Source organism: Miscanthus floridulus, chromosome 8, assembly GCF_019320115.1.
Source record: "Miscanthus floridulus cultivar M001 chromosome 8, ASM1932011v1, whole genome shotgun sequence".
Lineage (NCBI taxonomy): Eukaryota > Viridiplantae > Streptophyta > Magnoliopsida > Poales > Poaceae > Miscanthus > Miscanthus floridulus.
In genome coordinates this window covers 166716565-166744018 of record NC_089587.1, presented here as the reverse complement: position 1 = coordinate 166744018, position 27454 = coordinate 166716565, and the positions used below count along the sequence as shown (strand labels likewise).

The following is a 27454-nucleotide window of genomic DNA, read 5'->3' as shown; positions in this document are numbered from 1 at the left end:
TCCCATAGCTTCATAGTATGGCTCATCAACTTAATTCCCTAATAATTAGTACAACTTTGAATATCCCCTTTATTCTTGTAGATCGGTACCAATATACTTCTCCTCCACTCGTCAGGCATCTTGTTCGATCGAAAAATATAGTTGAACAGCTTGGTTAGCCATACTATAGCTATGTCCCCGAGGCATCTCCACACCTCGATTGGGATACCATCCAGTCCCATCGCCTTACCTCCTTTCATCCTTTTTAACGCCTCTCTGACCTCAGATTCTTGGATTCTTCGCACAAAGCGCCTATTGGTGTCATCAAAAGAGTCATCCAACTGAAAGGTTGTGTCTGTATTCTCACCATTGAACAATTTGTCAAAATACTCTTGCCATCAATGTCGGATCTCATCCTCCTTCACCAAGAGATGCTCCCTTTCATCCTTAATGCACTTAACTTGGTTGAAGTCCCTTGTCTTTCTCTCACGAACCGTAGCCATCCTATAAATATCCTTCTCTCCTTCCTTCATACTCAAATGTTGGTAAAGATCCTCATACGCTCTACCCTTTGCCACACTTACAACTCGCTTTGCAGTCTTCTTTGCCACCTTGTACTTTTCTATGTTGTCCACACTCCTGTCATGGTACAAGCATCTATAGCATTCTTTCTTCTTCTTAATAGCCCTTTGGACTTCCTCGTTCCACCACCAAGTATCTTTAGCCTCGCCTCCACTTCCTTTGGTTACTCCACACACCTCTAAGGCCACCTTCCGAATGTTGGTTGCCATCTTCTCCCACATGTTGTTTATGTCCTCTTCTTCCTTCCAAGAGCCCACTAAGGAAGCGATGACATGATCCTTGCTCACTTGACACCATGCCCAGATTGTGACACGACGCGTCACCATGGGGGTGCCAACCCGGCCCTTGCCCATTTAACACCATACCTGGGTTACGATATGGCGTGTCGCTAAGAGGGTTACGCCCCAATGGTTTTCTTTTGGGTTTCATCTCCATTAGAATAGCTAGATTTAACGTTGGCTCGCCACGTCTATCACAACCCTCCTCCTTTACCAGGGCTTGGGACCTGCTATGTTGAGACAACATAGGCGGAGTTAGATGTACATCTAAAACCACCGATGAAAATAAGCAGTTATTTGTCTAGGGCAAATCGGCAATGTTGCCTTGCCAATCAAATCGCAATTAGTAGTGCAACATTTTTACACGCTATGCCATCAATGAAATGCTCCTACGAAAATTTCACTGATGACGCCCTGTTGTCTGCAAGTTGGCTTCCATTGGGGTGGTCACAATGGTGGGATTCCTGAATGTTCAATTGGAACTATATATATATCCCATACTTTGTTCTTATCACTCTACCTACATTATTGTGCATTTGGTTCCCACACACTGCATTTTACTGTTGAACATAGTGAAATTGTGTGGTCATGTGCTAACTATATCTGCCATGGCGTGGTCTTTATTGCTTGCCAACATGTACTTTTGATGTCTCTGTGTTCCTGATGTGCTTACAAGCTTAGAGCAGGCTGGTGTCCACATATTGTCACTTAGTTTGCTCATTACCTTAGTTGTCCTGTGCTACTGAAGGTCTAACTTCTATACCCAACTTATTGTTTATATATATACTTCTTTTCCCGATTCTTATTTAGTAGCTTTTGATCTCCTTTTTGAAGGTGTCATGCATACTGTTTCTTTTATGTCATACTTGTGATACATTATTCCTATTGGCTTAACATATTGAGCTCACTTTATGTCATAGATTACTCCAATGCTCCAAACTTTGAATTGACAAGAATCAGCCTCTAAGGGTAACACATTGCGATCCCATATATATCTAGCCATGCATTAACATTAACTATGTTAGACTTATCAAGTATGTTTGGCTTGAACTAATATTATATGCCTATATAATATCCCTCCACCTTCATGATCTCCCTAATGAAATATATATATATATATATATATATATATATATATATATATATTATAATACCACTATTTGCCTCTCCTTATGAATTTATTCATATTAAATATCAAATTTGAATTGCAAATAGTCTGACGCTCGCAAGGGCGCGCTCAATGTACTAATATATATGACGTGAAGAAGAAAGAGAGGAAGGTGAGAAAAAGATAAGGCAATTTTGTAAAACAACCACCTCATGAGCAAACATTAGCACTATGAAACAACTATTTCACCATTGTATAATTTAATCTCGTCATTCAACTTATAAAATAAAGAGAATTAAATTACTATAAGATAACTTAAAATTACTATAAGACAACTTAAAATAAAACCCATATATGAGTTGGTTGTTTAATCGTCTCATGATTACATGGCACTCCATGTAACCATCTATAAGACAACACCAATGTACTTGCCGGTAAAGATGGAAATGGGTTGACCCGTCCCTGGTCTTGGATCTAGCCTCGTAGACTCAAGGCCAATTTCAGAGGTTATGTGCTGAGCCATTTCATCTAAAGGCTATGAACTCTCTAACCCAATGTGTTATCATGATAAGATACAAGATTTAAAAGTACCATGATAACACATTAAGGTTATTTTTTAGAAAGGATGGCAAAAGCTTTGCCGTGATTTTTATTAGATGAAGAAAGGAAAAAGTCAAATGTCCACCTAGTTTTTTGAATGGAAACTGGGCCCAAAAACCATACAACTAAGGAGCGTGCTCCACTCATCCTATACAATTTTGATACAGTAACCAGACAACTATCAAAACTCATGTCCCTACTTGCTCCAACTTGGTTGAGTCAACCCAACTAACAACTAACAAGGACCGGAGAAAACACGACGACCTGCCTGGTGACGCCAAATAGCATAACTTAGGGCCAAACGGCAAGGGGCAAAGCGGAACTAGAAAGCCTAGCAATGCCTTCAAGGAGGAAACGATGCCAAAAGCGCTGACAAAGTACATTAGGAGGAGAGGTAGTAAAGGATGCCTCCAAGAAGGTAAGAGCGTCCGCAGACGTCGTCGTCCAAGCTTAAGCCCCGACCTCAAGCAACCTCCACACTGTTGTCGCCAGAGCCCCAACCCTACTAGGGAGGCAGGGTGCGGTGATGGTTTAGTAGCAACCCACCCCGCTGCCACCCATAGGGACACCGATCAGGAGAAACGTAGGGTGAAGCCCATCAGAGAGTCCGTCCCCCTGTCGGAACCGGCAAAGCTGGCCAGCAGCAAGCGTATCCACCTAGCTCTGCCACAAAGCCAGCCCAAGGGGAAGGCAGATGGTGTGGAGAAGAGGGCTAGGATCAGAAAGAAGCCCCAGTCGCCCAGCCCACCAACGTCCCAACCCCTGATGAGCCGGCCCCACATCCACCATGCCGCATAAGGCTTCAACAGCCTCCGCACCAAACCGCGCTGCGCATGGCCTCCGAGCCACCACTACTCGACACCCACCATCACTGCTAGAACTGCCACCACACATGGCCATCATTGCCGCCATAGCCAGATCCACCCTTGAGGATGACGGATCTAGCAAAGACAACCCCCGATGTGGCCACAGCAGCGCCGGAGCAGCTTCACCGGCGGCAGCACAATAGCGCATCCGGAAACTACCACCCAAGCTGAAGCGGTCAGAAATGGACGTCGACCAACCGGATCAGGTGTCTTCTTGTGTATCTAGATAGGGGATGGCCGGATCTGCTCGCTAGAGGCCAGGGCCAGCTGCCGCCTGTCACCATGGCTAGAGCTTGAGATGGGTGTCAGACCTACCGCTCGAGTGCGAGATGGATGGAAGAGACCCGCCACCGCCTTCCTTGTGGTCGTATGGGCCTCCGGCGACCCGCTCGGGCGATGGCGAGGCAGAGGAGGGAGGGGTCTGGGCGGCGACACTCAGGCCTGGTGTTCCGCCCGAGTCGCCCTAGAGAAGGAGCGACATAGGGCCGAGCTGGGTACTAGCCTTCATTCACACATTAACGTTACGAGGGTTTTACCTCCATACCATTAAATAAGATAGCCCTTACCTACAGGTCACTAAAAAGTTTGGGCGCACTCAGGTGCCATTCACCTCAACTTTTTTTGTCTCTTAAGCCATTCCGTCCACCTTCCGTTTGGTTTTTGCCGTTTGCCAGCCCTGACACGTGGACCTAGCAAATGAAAATATCCAAAATGCCCTTCTCTTGTAACCCCATCCTCTACTTTCTCTCTCCATCGGGTGGCCTGACCTGCCTGCTCGTGCCCACAGCGGTAGTGGCCGCGGCGAGGGCTGGCTTGGATCTAGACCTGGTTCGCCCCCCAGCAGCCGGAGGTGGTTGGACCGGCACCTCCGCTCTCGTGCGTGGCTAAGGGCGAGACTGAGATGGCCGAGCTCCGACGAGCACCCGTCCGCGCCCGCCGCCGGACGCTTCCCACGCCGTCGCCCGCAACACCTCCAGCGCCGCCCTGTCCCCGTGTGCCCCGCCCCACGAGCTCTGGCCGCCATGGCCGCGTGTGCCCCTGCCCGCCATGGCCGTCAACCACAAGACCTCCAGTGCCACCCTGGCCCTGCGCGCCTTGCCCCGCGAGCTCCAACCGCCATGGCCGCACGACCGTGTGCTCCCCGACCTGTGTGCGCCCATGCGCGCGCTCGCCGCACCCAGGGCCGCGTGGTCGGGAGCAGCCAGTCCTACAGTGGACGACGCTGCTGCTGGCCGCGATGGCCTGCACAGCTGAGCCTCGCCGCCATGCCAAGCCGGGAGCTGACCCCGTCGTCCACGACCTCGTCAAGCTGGCGTTCGGGTCCGCGGCCACGCCACCTCGAGTCTGCCTCCCTCTCCACGTGCTCACAGTGTACCACGTCAAGTGCTGCACGCGCGCCGGTGCGCTAGGCGACAGCCGCGCCTCACACGCGGGCATGATCAAGCTCGGCCTTGGCTCCGACGTGTGCACCGCCAACTCGCTCGCCTCGGCCTTGTTAGGGACGCCGAGGCTGGCACTGGCGTGCTTAAGGGGGATGAACGACGCTTCTGCCTCCTTGGTCAGCTCCATGGCAGTCTGCGTGAGCACATCCCTGTGCTCGTGCACGGCGGTGAGGCGGAGGTGCGGCGGGCCCTCGTGCCGCGCGGCCAGCAGGTGCAGCAGCTCAAGCCTGGCGCCCGGGGTAGGAGCAGCGCGCGACGCAGGAGGTGGAGAGTCACACCGAAGAGCTCGCGCCGCGGCTGGACCGCCTGTCGCACATCGTCGGTGGCGTGTTCCGCGCCGCGCTGGGCCTCCGCAAGATCACAACGCTGAGCTCGGCAAGCTGTCTATCTAGCTTGATGACCTCACCATGAGGTCATGGTCAAATATACAACCATTTTCCTTTAGAAAAATAAATTAAGAAATATTTTAGAAATACACTTGTACCAGGGTAGTTTAGACTTTTTACAGCGTAGTTTAACACCGTCACCCGTGAAAGTGGATGGGATGGCCTAGGAGATGGAAAAAAAGCTTAGGTGAATGGTACTTGGGTGCGTCCAAACTTTTTAGTAGCTCGTAGATAAAAGCTATCTTTTTTAATGGTACACAGGTAAAACCCTCTAACGTTATTAGTGTTGCATCATATTAAATAAGTTTGCAAGTGAATCATTATTTTAATTTTATCTATTTTCATTTTCAAAATATGATATCTCCTAATCTACTTCCAACCATGCTTATTCAGGAAAATAAAACTTCCAACCATGCTTATTCAGAAAAAATAAAGAAAACCAATAAATAAAAAAGATTGCTATTTGACGACTAGATTGATCAATTATATCCATTGGGTCAATAGATTTTGTCTCTATTGGTCTATTTTAGAGTTTGTTTTTTTTATCTTGGATTAACTATCGAATAATGTATTGGCCCATTTCTATTCCTATCTTTAGCTAATCTCATTGCGATACCAAGTGTTTAGGTTAACTGTTCGTATTTTCTATCTTTAATGTAAGCAAATCAGCTCAAATAGTGTCATTGAAGTGAACAATTTATATCCAATTGCACATAAACATTTGGTATAAGTTTTGATGGCGTATGAAACAAAATTAGATTTGGCAGAGAAAGTGGGAATGAGACTTTTTTTAGACGGAGTGTAACATTATTATTATGAGTATATTCAGACATGGATCCCATGCAAAATTTTGGTAGGGAAGTGTACATACTGCCAACATCATTATAATCCCAGATATCTTTTACTGTCTTAGCTCCGTTCGCTAGTCTAAAACTTAGCTGAAGCTAACTAAAAAATACTGTTCCAACTAAATTATTGTAAAAAAAATATTATTCCGACTGAAAAAAAAAATCCAAACGAACAGGGCCTTACTGTACACAGGAAACGCATGAATGGCAAAAGTTTTGCCAACGAAGCCTTCTTCTTCCACTCGTATTCCAAACCAAAAAAAGAAAAAAGAAATCAGTTTCCCCTAGTCCCCGCGGGCCGCGGCCCCCGCCTTCTCCAAAACCTCTTGGACGCCGCACCCGCATCGCAGCGCACGCCGGCGGGCAGCGGCCATGGCGTACCTCCCTCCCCACAAGCGGCACCCCAGCACCACCGCCTCCACGTCCACCCCCGCACCCAACCCGCCACCTCCGTCCCTCTCTTCCTCCCTCCGCTCCCTCTCCCTCGCCTCCGCGCGCGGCCGCGGCCGCGGCGCCGGCGGACGCCACCCGCGCGCTTCTACAAAGATCATCCACGCCGCCGGCTGCATCTCCCGTTGGTCCCCGCTACCGCCCTTCTCCCATGGCGGCGACGGCGAGGAGCACACCCTCCGCCTCGAGCCCTTCCCTTGCGCCCCCATCGAGCACAGGACCGGCGCCAAACCCCTTGCCCTCGTCGTTGCCTCCACCCCAGTACAAGGCTCCTCTGGCTCCACTGCGGTGGCTGTCACCGCCATCGCCGAGAGGTTCCTTCCCGACCTCCTTGCCGCCGCGGAGAGGACCAAGGCGGAAGGCGCGCCTAAGGATGAGTTGGTGAAGCTGAGTCTCGTGGCAAGGCTGGGAAAGGTGCTCTTCCAGTGCCAGCCGTGAGTCCTTTCTCCTCTTCTTGTTTTGCATCCCAGTTACATTTCTGGGACCTATGCTTCGCGCGATCCTGTGGTGAATGCTGAATTCGACGATTTACTGTGAATGATGTCTTCAGCGGTGGATCGCCCGTCTCACTGGACACACTCCGCCAGGAGGCCGCTAAAGCAGGGGAAGATGGTTCCAAGAGCCAGCTGCGTAAATCGTTCTACACCAATGTGCCTAGTGAGTGTCTGGATGATATGGAGCGGTTCATGGTGAAGAGGATGGGGCTGGATTTTGATTCGTCCAAGGAGCACTACCATGTGAAGGTTTGGTCTTCTAATGCTCCAGTCCAAAGTGAATTGAACTACAAATTGTGTTGGGCTCAGATAAGTAAATGAGTTTATAAGGGTCTTCAATTTTGTGACAGGTTTTTGACAAGAATCAAAGTGATTCTACAATATCTTGCAAATGCACCGTGGAGGAAGATGAGAGCCTTGCCATCCATAAGGTTAGTGTGCCATTAACCATCCCATCAGGACTCTGTTTGCTTTGTTATTTTGCAGCTCATTTCAATGATTTAGACTACCAGATTCCTTGGTCCACTTTGAGGCAGCAGCATGTCTTGATTGTTGTCTAATATCGAATGTGTTGATGCTTTCTAGTATAGCTGCTAGCTCCACAAAGTCGTGATTCCTGAGGATATTATACTTTTTTAATATTTTTAGCACTTGATGTTTAGGCACATCTAATCTAATTGCATGAATAACTGGTCCACAAAATCGTGAATTTTGGGGCTTTCACGTAACTTGATTCTAGCTATTCTAAATTTGTAATGCCATGTTCTGTACGAAAACTTGATAGCTGACATATTATGAGATGCAGAGACATGAACATGTTTACCTCAGACATCCTTATGGGCTGTTTACTTCTATATACAACTGAAAATCTCTGAACTTCATTATTGTAGCTTGACTTGTTTAGCTGATGCCTCCTCGAGAGTTGTGTGTCTGTCCAAGCTTGTATATCCTTGAGTAGAAATTCCCATGCATTACTTTTTATATCTAGATAATTTGATCATGCAAAATGTATTTAGCTGTACTTTCAGCTTTGCAGAAAACTGTTTATGCTACTTTCCACTTGTCTTGTCAATATTTAGGATTGCCATAGATCAATTATCTTTATATGATTCCTGACGTTCTTTGTTTTGTTAATTCAAAACCAGGAGTGAAAATTCGAACTCAACTGACCGCATCTATTGATTAGCCTTATTTTAAAAGGGTAGCAAAGAATGGAAGCAGGCTTTGCTACTGAATACTAACTACCTTATATTTAGTTGCTTGTCATTGCAATTCATTTCCCCCAATGAGTGTTACCGTATGTTATATTGTATTGCAGTAGGTGGATGGAAAAAATATGTTAATTTCTGGATTAACTGGTGATAGTTAGTTAGATTATAGGATGTGATATACTCCACATATTATGGGCCTTGCTGTGTTCTTCAAATGTGATTAATTTCAACCAGCTATTCAAACCATACTTCAGGTTCTGATTCCTCAGTGCTGCCTTTTATGCAGGTTGAATTGAATCAGGTACGGCACTTGGTGGAAGACATATCCTGTCTTTTGAAAGGTCTTGATCTAAGGCTGATGTTGTGTAAGAAAAGGATCCTGAAAAACCTAGATGTAAGTACTCATTGAGAACACCTTGTTCCTTTCTGGTATTATGTTTTTTTTAATAAAGATTGTAGACTTATTTGATGTCAACTGCAGTCTGAAGTGGAAATTGCTGTAAAGAGCTTGGTGTCTGCTGCTGTTATTGATCCTAATGTGAAAGGGGGAATTAGATGGCCACTTGGAAAGGAGTCAATTGGGGAGAGGTTCAGCATAGTTGGGGTGTGGCACACAAACTACAAAGCTTTCAGAAATGAAACCATGAGGCTCAAGCTAAGGCATGCTGACAGATTCGATCACCGGAGCTCGAGTGGGGAAGTTTCTAATGAAGTCACGTTCAAACTAACTGCCATTTCTCGCAAACTGGAGGTCAGTGAAATCTACTCGAAAGATTGTTGTGTTGTACTCTTCTGTAGCCACTTACTGTTAGGCTGTTAGGTTGCATATTTGTGTTTTTATGTTGATTTTGCTTGTGCAATGTTTTCTCTATTGAAATAACTTGAAAGTGAGGAAAACACAAAGTTCTGAATCTGGTTGCAGTTTTTTTTAGAGTAATTCGTTTTGTTAACATAGCAGGGGTACTCATAACTGTATTGTGGTCATCGTGATTTCTTCTAATTGGTGGTGCAGTTGGTGCCATCACAATCCCGTTTGACATTGAAGTAGACTGAAGCCCTGATTACGCCTTTTGTTAATTTCCCAGGAAGGTGAGCCGGTGGAGAACTCTGTGAAGGAGATGCTGGAGTCTGCGGTCCAAATGGTTTGGGACAATGCGCTGAACTACCAGATCGTGCCTTGAGCTCGGTTACAGTTATACAGACAACTGGAGATGCAATGCGAGTTGGTTTGTATACAGCGTCGTTTTGTCGTGATCTGTCATCTGCAGTCGTTAGACCTGAGTACTGTATTATGGAATTGGTTGGTTGGCAAGTTCTACTTGATCCAAGTCTGACCAGTGGCCACAATAATTGGGGTTGATTTCAGCACAACGTGTTGATTGCTTCGCTTGCGGTCGTATGTTTGGTATTGGGCTGTTGTAAACAGGCAGTGAACTCTCCGGGGTTTCCCCTCATTAGGTTTCAAAAAACTTTCTGGAGGATGGCCATGTAATCACAATTTCACAAACGTACACGTACGCATGCATCGTAAAGGAGTCTTCATTTCAACTTTCTGTTCCCATTCTCCCGCACCCGCAGTTGCAATGCCCGTGCTGCCGGCGGCGGCATGGCTGGGCCCGGGCTCATCTACCTTCTCGTCCACGCGACGCAGCAGCAGCAGCGCTCGCCACGCACCTCCCGTTGGTCAGGTCACCAGTGTGGCCGTGCTATGTGTGGTCGACCAGATCCGGGGACTGGGAGCAGCCACGCCACGTTTTTCTCGAGCACGAGCTAGAATCAACGAACGATGCAACACAAATTCAGCTATGGCGGAGAGTGTTAATTAAGATTATACAGAGATTTGTCATGGAGCCGGACAGTTGCAGCGAAGATCGATCTTCAAGAGAATCCACCTACATCTACATTACATGACGTTGCTCCTGTTTCCTTAGTCGCCCACAACCACCAGGTGGTCGACGAAATGCCGAAGAGAGCATCCATGATCCATGGCATTGCATCAGGTGTATGTCAAATTGGAGCATCCTCTAGCCTCTGCCGACTGCTGCCTGGGCACTGGCCGGCCCACCGACAGCCTAGACGCCAAGCACCATCGCCCGTCGGTTGTCACTCTCAGGTTATCATATCTGTAAGATACAAGATGCATGCCAATGGCGTGTTATCCATGATCTCTAGGATTCGTATAATTCGCGTCCAGTAAGATGGTAAATGGAGGGTTTGTTTTAGTAGTACTAATGTTATATTCTAGCACTACTCTCAGACGTTTCATAGCGACAAGACTCAAGACGGCTCCGGTCAAACAGCCATGATCCATCAGTAAGCCACTAGTGGATATAACTAGCAAAGGAAACCAAGTCAATCAGTCCTGCTTGCTAATTTCCAAGGGTCTAGTCGCGAATACAATAGACAAACCATGTGCCAAGTTGATCAATGCTGTCCACTAGTCCCTAACCAAGATATGCATTTACAAGAGTTAAGCATGTTTTCTCCATACCGTCGGAAGCTCCTCTTGAGTTGAAGCTTTCCACTTCCCAGAACCCAGCCATGGCTGCTGTTGCAGCTTTTGCAGGAAAAGCTGTTGCGACATCAACCATCTCCTATATCATCAACAAGGATAACAAGAAAGCTGGAGCTTTGAAGAGTACCAAAGCAAGGTTAGAGAAACTACTCCCTCAGATCCAAGTAGTCTTTGACGCCGTCGACACAGAGCAGATCAGAGATCAAAGTGAGGCGCTAGATGATTGGTTGTGGCAGCTCCGGGATGCCGTCGAGGAAGCTGAGGACGCACTTGATGAGCTGGAGTATTACAAGCTTGAGGAAGAGGTGAAATTGCGAGATAGCAAGGTGTGTGGCTCTCTGCATAAGTACAAAGGGAAGCTCGTACAGAAGTTTAATCACACGTTCAACACTGGATCTCTGAAGAGGTTGACGAGTGCTGTCAAGACTTTAGATGAGGCTGTTGCTGATGTGCAGCGTTTTCTCCCTGTTCTCAATCAGTTTGATAACAATAAGTTGAACAAGCATAAACAGGATGTGGATTTCTGGAACTGGCGTGAAACAAGCTCGCTACCTCAAAGCCTGGTACTTGGCAGAGAGAAGGAGAGGGAGACTATAGTTCACTGGTTGACCAAGGCTGGAAGCAGTGCATCTGAACGGGTCGTCAACAATATCCCTATATTTTCTATAGTTGTGATTGGTGGACTGGGGAAGACAACACTGGCCCAAGTTATATGCAATGATGATAAGGTGAAAGGTTATTCCGATTCAATCATCTGGGCTTGCGTTTCTTATTATTTTGATGTTGAGACATTAACAAGAAAGATTCTTCAAGATGTAACTAGACAACAAATAAACATTGTTGGTCTAAATGCTCTTCACAATGAGCTCAAGGAGAACTTGAGTTCCAAAACCTTTCTCCTTGTACTGGATGATGTGTGGAATGATGACAGAATAGATTCTTGGGAAAATTTAGTACCACCATTGAGATATGGGAAGAGAGGGAGTAAGATATTGCTGACAACTCGAATGCAATCGGTAGCTGACTGCAAGAGCAATGCAGGAAAAATGCCAGTCTTCGAAATTGAGTGGACTAGGAGAAACTGACCTTCTTGATCTACTGAACATGCATGCATTTTCTGGCGTTAATCCTGATGATTACAGAAATCTGCAGCAGATTAGCAAGAAAATGGTGGGAAAGCTCAATGGTTCTCCATTGGCAGCAAAAGTTCTTGGTGGATTGTTGAACAGCAAAAGGGACAGTAGCACTTGGAACAGAATGTTGACATCAAGTATTTATAATATCGAACAGGGTAAGGAAGGGATCATGCGGGTATTAAGGTTAAGTTATCAGCATCTACAAACTCATTTGCAGGCATGTTTCAGGTACTGCAGCTTATTTCATAAAAACTATGAGTTCACAAAGAAAGAATTGGTGTACTTATGGATGGGATCAGGACTGATCCAACATGTGGTGGATGACAAGATGCCAGAGGATGTTGGAATGGAGTACTTGGATATATTAACCAAGAAATATTTTTTTGATATCAAATCTGATGGATAAGTCTCATGTGTGGCTGGTCTTTGTGGGGCTATGATGCTCACATGGTCATGGTCCTTGTGGCTGTTTTTCTGTTTTTAGGACAGCATCTTAGACTAGAGGACAGCATCTTAGAGGACAGCATCTTAGACTAGAGGACAGCATCTTAGCTAGGACAGCATATTAGCATCTTAGACTAGCATCTTAGACTAGCATCTTAGACTAGCATCTTGGCATATGCTTGGCTGGCTAGCAGCCTATAAATATGTAACCCCAACCCCTCAGGTTGGTATGGCATTTGTGTGAGCTTGTGTGAGAAATAGACAAGAAAATTGCCCCAACTCCTAGTGTCATCCTCTCTCGATGAGAGTAAGAATTCTCCTACTACCAAGAGTGAGAATTCAGCGACTAACAACTGGTATCAGAGCCGTATTATCCTGTAGCCTGAGCATCTCTTGCTCATCTTCTCTCCCAGCCCCACAACAGCCCCAGCTCCTCCGGCCGCTCCTGTTCACTCATCTCCCAGCTCGTCTGAAGCAGCCCTCTCCCCACGCAGCAGCCCCCCGGTAGCGCGTCATGTCCGCAGGGCAGTCTCAGCGCTCGGTCGCCTCGAGCACGCGGCGTCGGCAGGAGGCCGAACTTGCCGCGGCAGAGGAACGCGAGCGAGCGGCGGCAGAGACCGCTGCAGCGGCGGCAAGGGCGTCGAGGCTAGCAGCGGTGGAGCTGGCAGCAGCCAGAGCGGAGGCGGAAGCAGCGGCGGCGGCGAATGCAGCGCGTGCGGCGGCGGCGGAGGTCGAGGCTCTGCGCGGCAGCATCGGCAGCTCCATTTCCGCTGACGACACCGCCGACGCGGACCTCGAGCTGCTAGAGAGGGAGGCAGCGCGAGCGCGGGCGGCGCAGTGGACAGCCGCGCACGTACACGAGCGTGGCGGCAGCCCAGACAGGCGCGGACGCGCTGGCGGCGCTCCTGGAGGAGGCCGCGCACGGCGGTGGCGCTCCTGGGGCGGCCGCGCACGCCCACGAGCGCGGCGGCAGCCCAGACAGGCGCGGACGCGCCGGTGGCGCTCCTGGAGGAGGCGCGCACGGCGGCGGCGCTCCTGGAGGAGGCGCGCACGGCAACGGTGGCGGACGGGTCGATGGAGAGCGCGGCCTTCACAGGCAGCGTGGCTCTCTCTCCCCGGATCGGTACCGACGGGTCGATGGAGAGCGCGGCCTTCACAGGCAGCATGGCTCTCTCTCCCCGGATCGGTACCGTGGTCACCACGGGCTCCAGGCTGTTGTCAGGGACGTCGGTCCCGGCGGTGGGTGGCCTACCCTCACCAAGACCAACTACATCGAGTGGGCTGCGGTGATGAGGGTAAAGCTCCAGGTGCGGCACATGTGGGAGGCAGTCCGGTACGGCGACGTCGACTACGACCTAGATCGACGGGCGCTAGATGCTCTCATCGCTGCAGTCCCGCCCGAGATGCAGTTCTCGCTTACCAGCAAGCGAACTGCCAAGGAGGCTTGGGACACCATCGCTGCAGCACGCATCGGCAGCGACCGCGCCCGTAAGTCCACACTGCAGGCACTTCGCAAGGAGTGGGAGAACCTGGCCTTCAAGCCAGGTGAGGACGTTGATGACTTTGCTCTCCGTCTCAATACTCTGTTGCAGAAGATGGTGCAGTTCGGCGACGACACCTACGGCGAGGAGAGAGCTGTCGAAAAGCTCTTCCGCTGCGTCCCCGAGAAGTACAAGCAGATGGCTCGCTCGATCGAGTCTCTGCTGGATCTCTCCACGATGTCGATCGAGGAGGCGATAGGTCGCCTCAAGGTCGTCGACAGCGATGAGCCACAGTCCCTCTCGGGGCCCATCACCACTGGCGGGAAGCTCCTTCTCACTCGGGAGCAGTGGCTTGCCAGCCAAGGTGACCGGAGGAAGGGGGAGCCTTCTTCCGCGACAGGCGGCCGCAAGCGTGGCAAGCCGCGCAAGGCGTGCAGAGACGCCCAGGCCGGGGCGTGAGGACGTGCCGAGGGTGATGCCCGCGGAGGCGCCCAGGGCGGCGTCGCCGGCAGGCACAAGCCGGCACGAGACGACACCTGCCGCAACTGCGGCCAGCTTGGCCATTGGGCCAAGGACTGTCGACAGCCACGACGCGGCCAGGCCCACGTCGCACAGGCGGAGGAGGAGGAGCCGGCTCTGTTCATGGCACATGCCAGCATCGAGCTACCTCCAGCGGCACCGGCCGCAGCGGCTCTCCTCCACCTTGACGAGCTAAAAGCACACGCCCTCCTCGGCGACAGCTCCGGCAACGACAAGACTGACGGGTGGTGCCTCGACACCGGCGCCACCCATCACATGACCGATCGACGGGAGTTCTTCACCGAGCTTGACTCTAGCGTCCGAGGCTCCGTCAAGTTTGGGGATGCCTCCGGCGTGGAGATCAAGGGCGTCGGCTCCATCATCTTCACCGCCGTGTCTGGTGAGCACAGGCTGCTCACCGGAGTCTACTACATCCCCGCGTTGAGGAACTCCATCATCAGCTTGGGACAGCTGGATGAGAACGGTTCGCGCGTGGTGGTTGAGGACAGAGTCATGAGGATTTGGGATCGTCGCCGTCGCCTTCTTGCCAAGGTATCCAGAAGCGCAAATCGACTCTACGTCCTTAACGTGCAGGTGGCACAACCCCTCTGTCTCGCTGCTCGTCGGGACGACGAGGCGTGGCAGTGGCACGAGCGTTTCGGGCACCTTCACTTTGAGGCCCTGAAGCGGCTCAGTGCCACGGAGATGGTGCGAGGCCTGCCGTGCCTCGACCATGTGGAGCAGCTCTGCGACGTCTGTGTGTTGACGAAGCAGAGGCGACTCCCCTTTCCCCAGCGGGCGAGCTTTCGAGCCAAGGAGAGGCTCGAGCTCGTGCACGGGGACTTGTGTGGCCCGGTGACACCGGCCACACCGGGAGGACGACGCTACTTCCTGCTGCTCGTCGACGACCTCTCCCGCTACATGTGGGTGATGGTCCTCGGCAGCAAGGGAGAGGCTGCGGACGCCATCAGACGCGTGCAGGCTGCTGCGGAGGCGGAGTGCGGCCGCAAGCTGCGCGTGCTGCGCACCGACAACGGCGGCTGAATTCGCGTCGTACTGCGCTGACGAGGGCATTCAGCGCCACTACTCCGCGCCGTACAGCCCGCAGCAGAACGGCGTCGTCGAGCGGCGCAACCAGACGGTTGTGGGGATGGCTCGGGCCCTCCTCAAGCAGAGGGGGATGCCGGCTATCTTCTGGGGAGAGGCGGTGGTGACGGCCATCTACATCCTCAACCGCTCGCCTACCAAGGCGCTCGACGGCAGGACGCCGTACGAGGCTTGGCATGGGCGCAAGCCGGCGGTCTCCCACTTGCGGGTCTTCGGCTGCCTCGCATTCGCCAAGGAGCTTGGCCACATCAGCAAGCTCGATGACAGGAGCACTCCGGGAGTGTTCATTGGCTACGCGGAGGGCTCGAAGGCCTACCGCATCCTCGACCCGAAGACACAGCGTGTGCGCACGGCGCGCGACGTTGTGTTCGACGAAGGGCGAGGATGGGCGTGGGACAAGGCAGTGGACGACGGCTCAGCTCCGACGTACGACGACTTCACTGTCGAGTACGTCCACTTCGAGGGAACTGGGGGAGTAGGCAGTTCTTCTTTGGCAAGCGCGTCTACCCCAGTCTCCGAGCCTCCACCGACCCCGGCACCTGCTACTCCGACAGCACCACGCTCTCCAGCCAGGACCTCGGCTGCGATGAGCTCTTCGCCGGCTCCACCACAGCCGGCAACGCCACGCACTCCAGCACCGACAGGCACCACTCCGGGCACGTCTACTCCACCACCAGCTCGTGTCGAGCACGACCCGGTTGAGCTCGCTACTCCGCTCTCTCACGACGAGGAGCGCGTCGACGCGTACCACGACGGTGAGCCGTTGCGGTACCGTACGGTGGAGAACCTTCTCGGCGACCAGCCGGTGCCGGGACTGGTGCCTCACGACCTGGAGGACCTGGAGGCGCAGTTGCACCTTGCGTGTGACGACGGCGAGCCTCGGTCGTTCGCAGAGGCCGAGAGACACGCGGCATGGCGCGCCGCGATGCAGTTGGAGATGGATGCGGTTGAGAAGAACCGCACCTGGGAGCTTGCTGACCTTCCTCGTGGTCATCGCGCGATCACCCTTAAGTGGGTGTACAAGCTGAAGAGGGATGAAGCCGGTGCCATCGTCAAGCACAAGGCTCGCTTGGTGGCACGAGGTTTCGTGCAGCAGGAGGGGGTCGACTTCGACGACGCCTTTGCTCCCGTGGCACGGATGGAGTCCGTGCGACTCCTCCTTGCGCTAGCTGCCCAGGAGGGCTGGCGTGTTCATCACATGGACGTCAAGTCGGCGTTCCTTAACGGCGACTTGAAGGAGGAGGTCTACGTGCACCAGCCGCCGGGATTTGCGATCCCCGGCAAGGAGGGCAAGGTGCTCCGCCTGCGCAAGGCCCTCTATGGCTTGCGGCAGGCACCGAGGGCGTGGAATGCCAAGCTGGATTCCACGCTAAAGGGGATGGGCTTCGAGCAAAGCCCGCACGAGGCGGCCATCTACCGACGGGGCAATGGAGGTAATGCCCTGCTGGTGGGTGTCTACGTCGACGACTTGGTGATCACCGGCACCAAGGATGCGGAGGTGGCGGCATTCAAGGAAGAGATGAAGGCCACCTTCCAGATGAGTGACCTGGGGCCTCTCTCCTTCTACCTGGGAATCGAGGTACACCAGGATGACTCTGGGATCACGCTTCGACAGACCGCCTACGCCAAGCGCGTCGTTGAGCTAGCTGGGCTCACCGACTGCAACCCAGCTCTCACTCCGATGGAGGAGAGGCTGAAGCTGAGCCGCGATAGCACGACGGAGGAGGTGGACGCTACGCAGTACCGGCGTCTTGTGGGGAGCCTTCGCTACCTCGCCCACACACGGCCGGACTTGGCATTCTCCGTCGGCTACGTTAGTCGGTTCATGCAGCGACCGACGACGGAGCACCAGCAGGCTATGAAGAGGATCATCCGCTACGTTGCGGGGACTCTCGACCACGGCCTCTACTACCCGAGGTGCCCTGGGGCGGCACACTTCGTCGGGTACAGCGACAGCGACCACGCCGGCGACATCGACACCAGCAAGAGCACGAGCGGGATCCTCTTCTTCCTCGGCAAGTGCCTCGTTAGCTGGCAGTCGGTCAAGCAGCAGGTGGTGGCCCTGTCCAGCTGCGAGGCCGAGTACATAGCGGCCTCCACCGCTTCGACTCAGGCGCTCTGGCTCGCTCGACTGCTTGGTGATCTCCTCGGCAGAGACACCAGAGCGGTGGAGCTCAGGGTGGACAGCAAGTCCGCTCTGGCCCTGGCAAAGAACCCCGTGTTCCACGAACGCAGCAAGCACATCCGGGTGAGGTACCACTTCATCCGAGGCTGTTTGGAGGAAGGGAGCATCAAGGCGAGCTACATCAACACCAACGACCAGCTTGCGGACCTGCTCACCAAGCCCCTTGGGAGGATCAAGTTCCTTGAGCTCTGCTCCAGGACCGGGATGGTTCAACTCTCCCACAAGACGACGCACAAGACTTAGGGGGAGAATGATGGATAAGTCTCATGTGTGGCTGGTCTTTGTGGGGCTATGATGCTCACATGGTCATGGTCCTTGTGGCTGTTTTTCTATTTTTAGGACAGCATCTTAGACTAGAGGACAGCATCTTAGAGGACAGCATCTTAGACTAGAGGACAGCATCTTAGCTAGGACAGCATATTAGCATCTTAGACTAGCATCTTAGACTAGCATCTTGGCATATGCTTGGCTGGCTAGCAGCCTATAAATATGTAACCCCAACCCCTCAGGTTGGTATGGCATTTGTGTGAGCTTGTGTGAGAAATAGACAAGAAAATTGCCCCAACTCCTAGTGTCGTCCTCTCTCGATGAGAGTAAGAATTCTCCTACTACCAAGAGTGAGAATTCAACGACTAACAAAATCAAGGCCTCTATCTTTTCATGATATAAGATGCAATTTTAATGAATATGATGAAGAAAAATATGTTATTCATGATCTTTTGCATGAGTTGGCAGTTTCAGCTTCAGTAAAGGAATGTGTTAGAGTTGACAGGAATTTTTCTGAAATGAATCTAAAGACTGTTAGACACATGTACATTGAAATAATAAATCCTACTGTGGTTGAACAAATGTCTAAAGCAAAGAAATTGCGCACCCGTGTCATGCATTTTCAAGAGCAAGATCAAGCAGCACAAGAACTCATACTCAACAAAGTGTTGACTGTGGCCAAAACCTTGCGGGTGTTGTCCCTAACCACAAATTCTGTCTTCAAGCTGCCTAATGAATTTGGGCATCTAGTGCACCTTCGTTACTTGTCTCTCATTCGGATTGGACAAAGCATGACACATGTCTCCTGGTTCCCACAGTCCGTATACAAGTTATACAACCTGCAAATAATGAAGTACGATGATCCTCATCTTGCAGCTCCTGTAAGAGGAAAAATGGACAGTCTCTGTAATCTAGTTAATTTGCGTCATATGCAGTTACCATATTTTATAATGGCTATGATTCCTTACATAGGAAAGATGACTTCTCTACATGAACTATATGGTTTCTTCATCCAACAAAGAGATGGATATACTATTGGTGAACTAAAGAATCTAAAGAACCTCTGCTATTTGGATGTTTCAGGTCTTGACAAAGTAATGAACACAGAAGAAGCTGCTGAAGTTATGTTGAACCAGAAAGAGAATCTAGCTGCAATAGCACTTATAGTTGGTCTCCACCAGGCCCTAGAGACCCACTAAAAGTTAGCCCAGTCTCTTCTGACTCATGTGACCCAAGCAAAGCTGAGCAACTTCTTGAAAAACTTCAACCACATCCTAACGCTTGTAAATTGAAGATTCAAGGATATCCTGGTTCTCGATCTCCATGTTGGCTGGAAATTCCCAAACTCATCAATTTGACATATCTCTTTATATGTGATTGTAAAAGATTGCAGCGTCTTCCACCTATTGGGCAGCCACCTTCTCTCCAGTATCCCTATATAATTAATCTGGAATCAGTTGACCTTGTGGATTCTTCATTTTTTGGAAGTGAGAAACCTTATGGACTGCAATCCCTTAAGGTATTAGAGATTCAAGACATGCCTATATGCACTGAATGGGTTGGACCCGAGGGTGAGAACTTATTTCCCCAGCTTGACACACTTGTGGTGCGTGACTGTAAGGTGTTGAGACAACTACCAAATATACCTATTAGCATTCAACATGTTGAAATCTATAATGCTGGTCTACATGCTATACCGCTGCCACCAAGTTTAGGTGCAAGTTCCTCTTCATCGCCGAGGCTGGGCATTGTTATATTGATCTCTAACCTAACTGGACCCAACGGCCCAGTTGGGCCTTTGATTTGCGCCCTGATTAGGGGCGCCCAGCCCACCATGGCTGGAGGGCCCCTGTCACCCTGCGCTATATAAAGAGGTGGGGGCCGGCGGCTCTAATCACGAGGTTGACCTGAGCCGACTTCCCCACCGACACTAACCCTAATCCGATCAAGAGGGGCACAGCCAGTGACGGGAAGCCACCAGCCGCGCCGCCCCGCTCCGATGACGGCAACTACACCGACATCTTCCCCGACCATCGCTGCCCGTGCGCAGACTGCATCGACGAACCTGATGGAGGCCACTGGATCTTCCACCCCTGCGGTCTCAGGTTTGAACCCCCTATCTCTCTATCTCTCTGTCTAAATGTACTAGGGCTTGTTTGTATCAACTGGTTACCTAGAAGGTTCTCGGTTCTACCCTAGATCGATCCTATGGTTATAACAATGGTACCAGAGCAGGTTGTTACCCTAGGTGTGGATCTAGATCTTGGGGTAGAAAGAGAAAGAAGTAGAACGATTCAAATTTTGATTCGGATGAAAGAAACTCTAACCCTAACCCTAGATCGGGTTCGGGAAAAGTGAAGAAAAGGAACATCCAAACCCAAGATCGGGTTTTGGGATAGAGATGAAAACATGGTTTCAACTGGAAACCGAACCTCAAACCCGTGAAGACATCATGGGGAAGATAAATAGTGAAACCCTAAAAAGAAAAGAAACCCTAACCCTAACTATCCCCAATCGGTTGAATCCGAGCACAAGAACCAAAGAAACCGAAAGGGGAAGAGGGGGAAGGGGGTGGCTTACCTCGCCGCTATGCAGCGCTGCTGTCATGCCGACGCGCGGGGAAAAGAAAGGGACGGCCGGGGCACTGCTCGCCGGGATCCGGCCACAGGGGCCCCGCGGCCAGGCCGCTCGACGGCAGCGCGCTCACCCGCTGGGGAACGCGCACGCCGGCGAGGGGGCCGGCGACAGCACCGGGGCTCGCTGCTGCACTGATTCGCCCACTCGCTCGCTCGGTGCGTTGCTGCGCTGAGGAAAGTGAGAAGAGAGAGCAGAGTGAGGCGAAGAGAGAGAGAGAGGGCTAGGCCGAATGGTTCTAGGGTTTGCTCGGGGGCGCGCCGTGTCTACGTTTTATCCGAGCGAGATGCGTGCTCGGTCGTCGGATCAGGACGGATGGCCGGATCGAATGGGCCAACTCGCAGCCCAGGCGGGCGCGCGCGGCTGAATCACTTTGCCGGCCCAGGCCCAGTTTGCGGCCTCGGTGCGGCTGGGCGTCGCTCAGCTGTGTGGGCCGAGCCAGTTTTGCCAGTCTTGGGCCGAAATAGTAAAAAATGAGCCCAATTTTCGTTTTTCTTTTTTCCAGAAAATTGAAAATAGAAATTGGCTCAAAAGAAAATAGAAAAGAGGATTTTTCCTATGGGTAAAATTCATCAAATTGAATAATTTTCCGCTGCGTATGTAAAGATGTAATTTCCATTATTAAATTCGAACCAACGGGAGAATTTAATTTTGAAAAATAGATATGTTTTAATTGATTATAATATTGTTATTATTCTGACCAACATTGATTAATGGCAATATTATGATGTTTTGTCTTGCATCAATTCTATTTTCTGCCCAACGGTGATATAGAATTAATGTAGAGAATAATTGTATGTTTTAATTTTGACCAACGTTGAACTAAGACATGCAATTGTTATTGTTATTATTTATGTTCCCACACTATTTGAATTGTGTTTTCAAGCGTATACAACTTGATGAGTTGTATCAAAGAAATCCCCACTCTAAAAGGTGATAACTACATTGAGTGGAAGAAAAAGATCGACCTGGCTTTCATCCTCGCTGAGGTGGACTGGGTAGTCACCACACCATGTCCCATAGAGCCTGTGGCACCGGTGCGGGAGACAAACGAGGCTGATGCCGCTTGGGCAACCAGAAAGAGGGATTTTGCATCCCAAAAAATGTCCTATGACCTTGAGCATAAGAAGTGGGTCACTGCCAACAAAAAGTGTTTGGTAGTGATAAAGAACACGATTGAGCCTGCTATTGTGGGCTCAATCCCAGAGTGTGACACCGTCATTGAGTATCTCGAAAGAATAAAGAGTCAGTCTACTGGCTCTTCAAAGATATATGCTACCCAGCTGATAAAGCAGCTGGTCATAGAGAGATACTTAGGTAATGGTGGCATAAGAGAGCACATACTAAGGATGAGCCATTTGGCATCCAAGCTAAAACCAATGGATCTGGCTCTCAAGGATGAGTTCCTTATCCATCTGGTTTTTGCTTCCTTGCCAAAAGAGTTTAACACTTTTGTTGTCAACTATAACATACAGCCCGAGAAATGGGACATGGAGAGGCTCATGGCTATGTGTGTATAAGAGGAGGAGAGAATAAAAGCTGCCAATGATGGCACTATTAGTTATCTTAAAGATAATAAGAAAAAGAATAATAATGTTAACTCCTCTTCAAAGTCAAAGGGAAAAGGTCCCATGCTGCATCAGCCTCAGCAAAATAAGTTTACAGTGGATAAAGATCAATGTCTCCACTACAAGAAGACGGGACATCATAAGAAAGATTGTCCCGATTACCTAAAGATGATTATGGCAAAGAAAGGGATTCTGTTCGACGAGGACTACGCAAAGAAGCGAAAGACACGTTAAAGTCACAAATGGAGTCCAAGCAGAAATTGAAGTCGTTGGTGATCTTTCTCTAGAGCTAGCTGATGGTTTCAAACTTATACTTAGAGATGTTCTTTATGTTCCCTCCCTACAGAGGAATTTGATTAGTGTTTCATGTTTGGACAACGATGGTTATGATTGCTATTTTGGAAATGGCAAATGTAAGATAACATATAATGATGCATGTGTTGGTCATGCTATCTTACAAAATGAGCTTTATTTGTTATCACTACGTGATGATGTGAATGTTGTATGCGATAATGGAAACGTTGCGTGCGACAATGTGAATGTATCCTCGTCTGTGGATGTAAACAGAAAATGAAAGAGAGCTCACAATGCGTTGTCGAAATTATAGCACTGTCGTTTAGGCCATATTTCGAGGGGGAGAATAGAAAGATTAGTTAAGAATGATATTCTTCCTCCATTAGAGCTCTCAGATTTAGAACAATGCAGAGATTGCATAAAAGGAAAGTATGTAAAGAAAATTAAGAAATATGCCAAACGAAGCACGGGAATTCTACAGATTATTCACACAGACATCTGTGGTCCTTTCCCCGTAAAGAGTATGGATGGTTATGATTCATTCATAACATTCACAGATGATTACTCCCGTTATGGCTATATTTATCCAATCAAAGAAAGAACAGAAGCATTAGATAAATTTAAGATATTTAAGACAGAAGTTGAAAACCAACATAATTTAAAGATTAAGATAGTTAGGTCCAACCATGGAAGGGAGTACTACGGTCGGCATACCCCATATGGCCAAGTTCCTGGACCTTTTGCAAGGTTTTTACAGGAGAATGGCATAGTTGCCAGTATTCAACACCGGGCGAACCTCAACAGAATAGAGTAGCTGAAAGACGTAATCGTACCCTGATGGATATGGTGCGCAGTATGACAAGTTACTCCACCTTATCATTGAGCCTATGGATGGAGACGTTAAAAACCGCCATTCATATTCTCAATAGAGTACCAAGTAAATCGGTGCTCAAAACACCGTATGAGTTGTGGACAGGAAGAGTACCCTCACTAAACCACTTGCGTGTGTGGAGGAGCCCTACTGAGGCTAAAGTATTTAACCCAAACATTAGGAAGCTAGATCTCAAAATAGTAAGTTGCCATTTTATTGGCTACCCAGAAAAGTCAAAAGGTTTTCGTTTCTACTGTCCAGATAGACATATAAAGTTTGTGGAAATGAGACACGCTGTCTTCCTAGAGGATGAAATGATGAGGGAGAGCATGGTAGCTTGAGAAATTGACCTTGAAGAAAAGCGGGTGTATGCACCCACTTCGATGATTCATGAGCCATTTTTCTTACTACCTGCTATTGCTGCACCGACAGTGCAAGACACTATGGTGCCAGCACCTGTTGTTATCTCGCCTGTGGCACCAATGAATGATGATGAGGAACCTATTCTTCAGGATCTTGTAGAACCTATTGCCATAAATGAGGGGGAGCAACAACAGCCTCAAACAGAAGATGTGTCAAATGTGGAGGCCCCTAGAAGGTCTCAAAGAGTTAGAAAATCAGCTATTCCTACTGATTATGAAGTGTACAACACTAAGGAATTTCAAATACAGGATGATCCCATCTCATTTGAAGAAGCCATGAGAAGTGATCATTCATCAAAGTGGCTTGAGGCCATAGAAGATGAAATGAAATCAATGAATGCCAATAAAGTTTGAGATTTAGAGATAATTTCTAAAGGAACCAAAACAGTAGGTTATAAATGGGTCTACAAGACAAAGCTTGACTCTCAAGGGAATATAGAGAGATATAAAGCCCGACTTGTGGTAAAAGGCTTTACGCAAAGAGAAGGGATTGATTACAATGAGACATTTTCTCCAGTCTCATGTAAGGATTCCTTCAGAATCATAATGGCATTAGTGGCACATTACGATTTAGAATTACATCAGATGGATGTAAAGATGACATTTCTTAATGGAGACTTGAAGAAAAATGTTTACATAGCACAACCGAAAAGTTTTGTCATGAAAGAAAAAGAACGAATGGGATGTCGCCTAAAGAAATCCATTTATGGATTAAAACAAGCTTTAAGACAGTGGTACTTGAAGTTTGATCAGACAATAAAGAATTTTGGCTTTAAAAAGAATGTAGAGGACAATTGTGTCTATACAAAGTTTAAGAATGGAAAGTTTATCTTCCTTGTCCTGTATGTGGATGATATCTTACTTGCTAGTAGTGATGTTAGTCTACTACTATAGCAAAGAAGTTTTTGTCCTTAAAGTTTGATATGAAAGATCTTGGTGAAGCTTCGTTCGTTCTAGGGATCGAGATTCACCGAGATAGAAGAAAAGGGGTATTAGGACTATCACAAAAGGCATACATTGAAAAGATCTTAAAGAAATTCAGTATGCACAAATGTAGTCCCTCACCTGCTCCTATAGTCAAGGGCGACAGATATGGGGATTTTCAATACCCTAGGAACCAATATGAGGTTGATCAAATGAAAGTGGTTCCATATGCTTCAGCTGTCGAAAGCTTGCAATATGCTCAAGTATGCACGCGCCCTGACTTGGCATTTGTTACCGGGTTACTTGGCAGATTCTAAAGCAATCCTGGAATAGAACACTAGAAATTGGTAAAGAAAGTCTTGCGTTATTTGCAAGGAACAAGAGGCCTCATGATGACGTATAGAAGATCTGATTCACTCCATATAGTGGGATATTTAGATTCTGATTACGCGGGAGATAATAGAAAATCCACGTCTGGATATGTATTCACTCTCGCAGGGGGAGCTATTTCATGGAAAAGCTCAAAGCAAACCGTCACTACATCGTCCACAATGTATGCCGAGTTTGTAGCGTGTTATGAGGCAATGTGGCAGGTGAACTAGTTAAAGAAGTTCATACCCGGTTTGAAGGTGGTTAACGACATCTATAGACCACTAAAGTTATACTGCGATAATAATCCAGCAATACAGTATGCTCACAGTTCGGGATCAAATCATAAGTCTTGAGCATATAAGTACAGTAAAGATGCTCGCGGATCCGCTTACAAAAGGCTTACCACCCAACGTGTTCAGAGAACATGTAGCCGGCATGGGTTTAAGGGAAAGCCTATAATTCCTGGACAAAAGAAGGCCCAAAGATAAGTATCTATTTCAGAACAGAGTAGTGTGTTGTAGCTGTTAAATCTATCGGCAATGGACCGTAACGATGAGACATGCTCTATGTGCTAATCTGTAATGGAATGAACAAAAGTAAAGAATATGAAAGTGAAAGATGGAAAGAGATCAAGGGGGAGATTGTTATATTGATCTCTAACCTAACTGGACCCAACGGCCCAGTTAGGCCTTTGATTTGCGCCCTGATCGGGGCGCCCAGCCCATCATGGCTGGAGGGCCCCTGTCACCCTGCGCTATATAAAGAGGTGGGGGCCGACGGCTCTAATCACGAGGTTGACCTGAGCCGACCTCCCCACCGACACTAACCCTAATCCGATCAAGAGGGGCGCAGCCAGTGACGGAAAGCCACCAGCCGCGCCGCTGCGCTCCGACGACGGCAACTACACCGACATCTTCCCCGACCATCGCTGCCCGTGCGCAGACTGCATAGATGAACCTGATGGAGGCCACTAGATCTTCCACCTCTGCGGTCTCAGGTTCGAACCCCTATCTCTCTATCTCTCGGTCTAGATGTACTAGGGCTTGTTTGGATCAACTGGTTACCTAGAAGGTCCTCGGTTCTACCCTAGATCGATCCTATGGTTATAACATGCCTGTCTCTTTCAAAGTTAACAATTTCTTGCTGCCTAGATCTGTCAACTTTGTGGCAGGGGTACTCTCTTCCTGTTCTGGAGGAATTGTCCATCCAACAATGTGCGAGCCTGTCATACCTACCTGAGGATTCATTTTGTTCACCTTCTGCTCTGAAGACCTTTGATATAGTGAAGTGTCCAAATTTGAAGACAGGAGAGATCAGGTTGCCCCCTACGGTGAGATATTTCACTTCGGGATCATGTGATGATGTTGAAACTCCACTGATTTACTCATTGCAAGATCTCACATCACTGACGCGATTGTTTTTGGATGGGTGTGCAATGTCATTACTCCCTTCTAAAGTTTTTGCGTGTTTGACAGGCCTAACTTCTGTGGTGTTTAGTGACTGCGCAATGACATCCCTCCCCTCCGCACAAGACTTTGCAAGACTGAGAAATCTTGAAAATCTAGACATCTGGGATTGCAAAGAGCTACTTTCACTGGATGGAATTCAAGGGCTCAGCTCGCTCACATTCTTGGTAATCATTGGTTGTGACAGCCTTGTTCAAGATTTGCCTGACATATCAGGGGAGGGTGCTGATCTATCCGGTTGTGCCTTGGAGATCAGCGAGCTTGATATTGACCACCCATCTCTCTTACTCAAAGAGCCATTAAGGAGCATGGCCATTGTGAAGAGGCTCCGAATTTCTGGCGGTCCTGAACTAAGACTTTTACCTGGGGAATGGCTTATGCGCAACTGTCAAGCCCTAGAAGTGATTGTAGCGCGTGATGCTTCCCATTTGCAACGTTTACCACAAGAGATTGGAAGTCTGACCTCCCTGCAGTCATTGCAGATATCCAATGCAAATCTGATTCAGATGCTTCCAGATATGCCTGCATCTCTGAGTAATCTACACATCAACAATTGCCACACTGAGCTCAAGGAACGCTACAAAAAGAATGTAGGCTCTGATTGGGGCAAGATTGCACACATTCATGATGTCGATATTTCCTAATACTATGTGGTACATGATGTCCGATGAGATCTGATAAAGAAAACCTTGTCTGAGTCTGTTTGTTTACTCTATATATATATGCACTGTGGCACTCGTTGGTGAAATGCATCAGTTGGTACGACTTGGAACTATGCAGTTCTCTATCACGCTTTTCCTTTTACATTCTGAATTGTAATTAATATATATTAGCATCACCAAGTATGTTTGCATTTTCATTTATGATAATTTATGGAGTATGGACCGCATTGTGTTCAATGATGACAAAGGTAGCTGAAATTTTCAATAGTGAGTTGTATGGCATGATTGAATATGCCTTTTAGTTTTGACTGTGAATTATTCCTGTTGGCATGCCATCATTGAT

General features: G+C 48.9%; 1 protein-coding gene and 2 pseudogenes across 1 annotated transcript; all 3 read left to right on the top strand.

Moving 5' to 3' along the window:
• Nucleotides 1-6361: 6361 nt before the first annotated feature.
• LOC136477493 (uncharacterized) lies at nucleotides 6362-9703 on the top strand. Its single transcript, XM_066475675.1, has 6 exons — nucleotides 6362-6973; nucleotides 7090-7282; nucleotides 7384-7464; nucleotides 8531-8638; nucleotides 8726-8995; nucleotides 9330-9703. Exons 1-6 carry the CDS (start codon nucleotides 6462-6464, stop codon nucleotides 9423-9425), a joined length of 1260 nt encoding a protein of 419 aa, XP_066331772.1. The 5' UTR covers nucleotides 6362-6461; the 3' UTR covers nucleotides 9426-9703.
• Nucleotides 9704-9935: 232 nt separating this feature from the next.
• Nucleotides 9936-27182, top strand: LOC136470133 (putative disease resistance protein RGA4; annotated as a pseudogene).
• LOC136475443 (uncharacterized) lies at nucleotides 21636-22334 on the top strand (annotated as a pseudogene).
• Nucleotides 27183-27454: the final 272 nt, after the last annotated feature.

Coding starts and splice junctions, on each gene's coding strand:
- LOC136477493 (XM_066475675.1), top strand. CDS start 6,462: ATGGCGTACCTCCCTCCCCACAAGCGGCACCCCAGCACCACCGCCTCC. Junction 8,639..8,725: donor GGATCCTGAAAAACCTAGAT/GTAAGTACTCAT, acceptor TGTCAACTGCAG/TCTGAAGTGGAAATTGCTGT. Junction 8,996..9,329: donor CCATTTCTCGCAAACTGGAG/GTCAGTGAAATC, acceptor TTAATTTCCCAG/GAAGGTGAGCCGGTGGAGAA.